The sequence below is a fragment of the Chiloscyllium plagiosum genome, chromosome 36 (genome assembly GCF_004010195.1).
Source record: "Chiloscyllium plagiosum isolate BGI_BamShark_2017 chromosome 36, ASM401019v2, whole genome shotgun sequence".
Taxonomy (NCBI): domain Eukaryota; kingdom Metazoa; phylum Chordata; class Chondrichthyes; order Orectolobiformes; family Hemiscylliidae; genus Chiloscyllium; species Chiloscyllium plagiosum.
In genome coordinates, this window is record NC_057745.1 from 35,981,054 (window position 1) to 35,982,563 (window position 1,510).

Below are 1,510 nucleotides of genomic sequence, written 5' to 3' on the forward strand. Positions count from 1 at the left end.
CCCCTCTCCCCTCTCCCCTCTCCCCGGTCTGCCCTTGTTCTCTCCTCCCCGCTCCCACTCTCGTTCACGTTTTGTCCTCCGGTCTCCATTAAGTCCACCCCCGCAGCTCTAACCGCTTTCCTCACTCACAACCTGTCGCCGCCTTTAGTTCCTCCATTGCTCCACTTCCGGCGCCGGGCAACAGACTTCCGCTCTTCACCGCCAATCAGACACAGCGCTGATGTGGCCCATGGGTGTTCCAGGCCTTAAAGTGGCAACATACCCAGAGGCTGTGGGGTCCACCAGCTTCCTTCTCCACTCCGAAAAATACTAACAATACGTACGGCAATACTTGGATGTGCGCATGTGCATTCAGACATGTTATAACTCACTGAGGAATTAGGGAACGGTATTTTCAAAAACGCTGCCCTCTGTTCGCAATAGCGTGATTCCAGCAGGGAATGTGCATGTGTGATCATTCTGTACATGTGTGATCATTCTGTGCATGTGTGATCATTCTGTCCTTCTCCACTCCGAAAAATACTAACAATACGTACGGCAATACTTGGATGTGCGCATGTGCATTCAGACAGCACAATTGGTTATAACTCACTGAGGAATTAGGGAACGGTATTTTCAAAAACGCTGCTCTCTGTTCGCAATAGCGTGATTCCAGCAGGGAATGTGTATGTGTGATCATTCTGTACATGTGTGATCATTCTGTGCATGTGTGATCATTCTGTGCATGTGTGATCATTCTGTACATGTGTGATCATTCTGTACATGTGCCAATCTCCATGGTGTTCTGCACATGCACAATGTCAGTGTGGATCTGAGCACACGTTGATGTCAGATTCCAACACCGCAGCTTTCTTGCATTTTAAAATTTAATTGTGTTTCGTTAATAAATATGATTTCAACCTTCATTTAAGTTGTGTTAGACTTTTGGGTGACCTTTGAGCGATCGTGAGTGATATTTTTACTGGTATGCCCCTAACCCCACTTTTCCCTGAGGCCTCATTATTTATGTTAAGCCAGGTTTCACTGGAACGCAACTATGGCATTACAGGAAACTACTGTAGAGGGAGGTCAGACCCAAGCCCTATGATAACACTGGGACACATCACAGGAGCAGGAAAATTGGAAAAGGAAAAAGGTAGCAAAGAGCACAATGGGTGAATGGGGAGTGGGGATGGAGGTGATAGGTCAGAAAAGAAGCTAGGCAGGTAGGACAGGTCGAGGTAAAAACAATGACAGCAGATGCAAGAGGAAGAACGCCTCATCTTCCGCCTTGGAACACTTCAACCCCAGGGCATCAATGTGGACTTCACCAGTTTCGTCATTTCCTCTTCCCCCACCTCATCCCAGTTCCAAACTTCCAGCTCAGCACTGTCCCCATGACTTGTCCTACCTGCCTATCTTCCTTTCCACCTATCCACGCCACCCTCCTCTCTGACCTATCACCTTCATCCCCTCCCACACTCACCTATTGTACTCTATGCTACTTTCTCCCCACCCCCACCCTCCTCTC

The 1,510-nt window shown here is 48.3% G+C and overlaps 1 protein-coding gene across 2 annotated transcripts in view; it reads right to left on the bottom strand.

The window, feature by feature from the left end:
- Window positions 1–214, bottom strand: part of selenos (selenoprotein S) — a 40,485-nt gene extending 40,271 nt beyond the window's left edge. Inside the window, exon 1 of one of the 2 annotated variants that reach the window (XM_043677671.1) lies at window positions 130–214. In XM_043677671.1, the coding sequence (XP_043533606.1) occupies window positions 130–157 (28 nt within the window). In that variant the 5' untranslated portion in view covers window positions 158–214. The remainder of the gene's footprint in view (window positions 1–129) is intronic. The other variant, XM_043677673.1, reaches the window with a different exon arrangement.
- Between the last annotated feature and the right edge of the window lie 1,296 nt (window positions 215–1,510).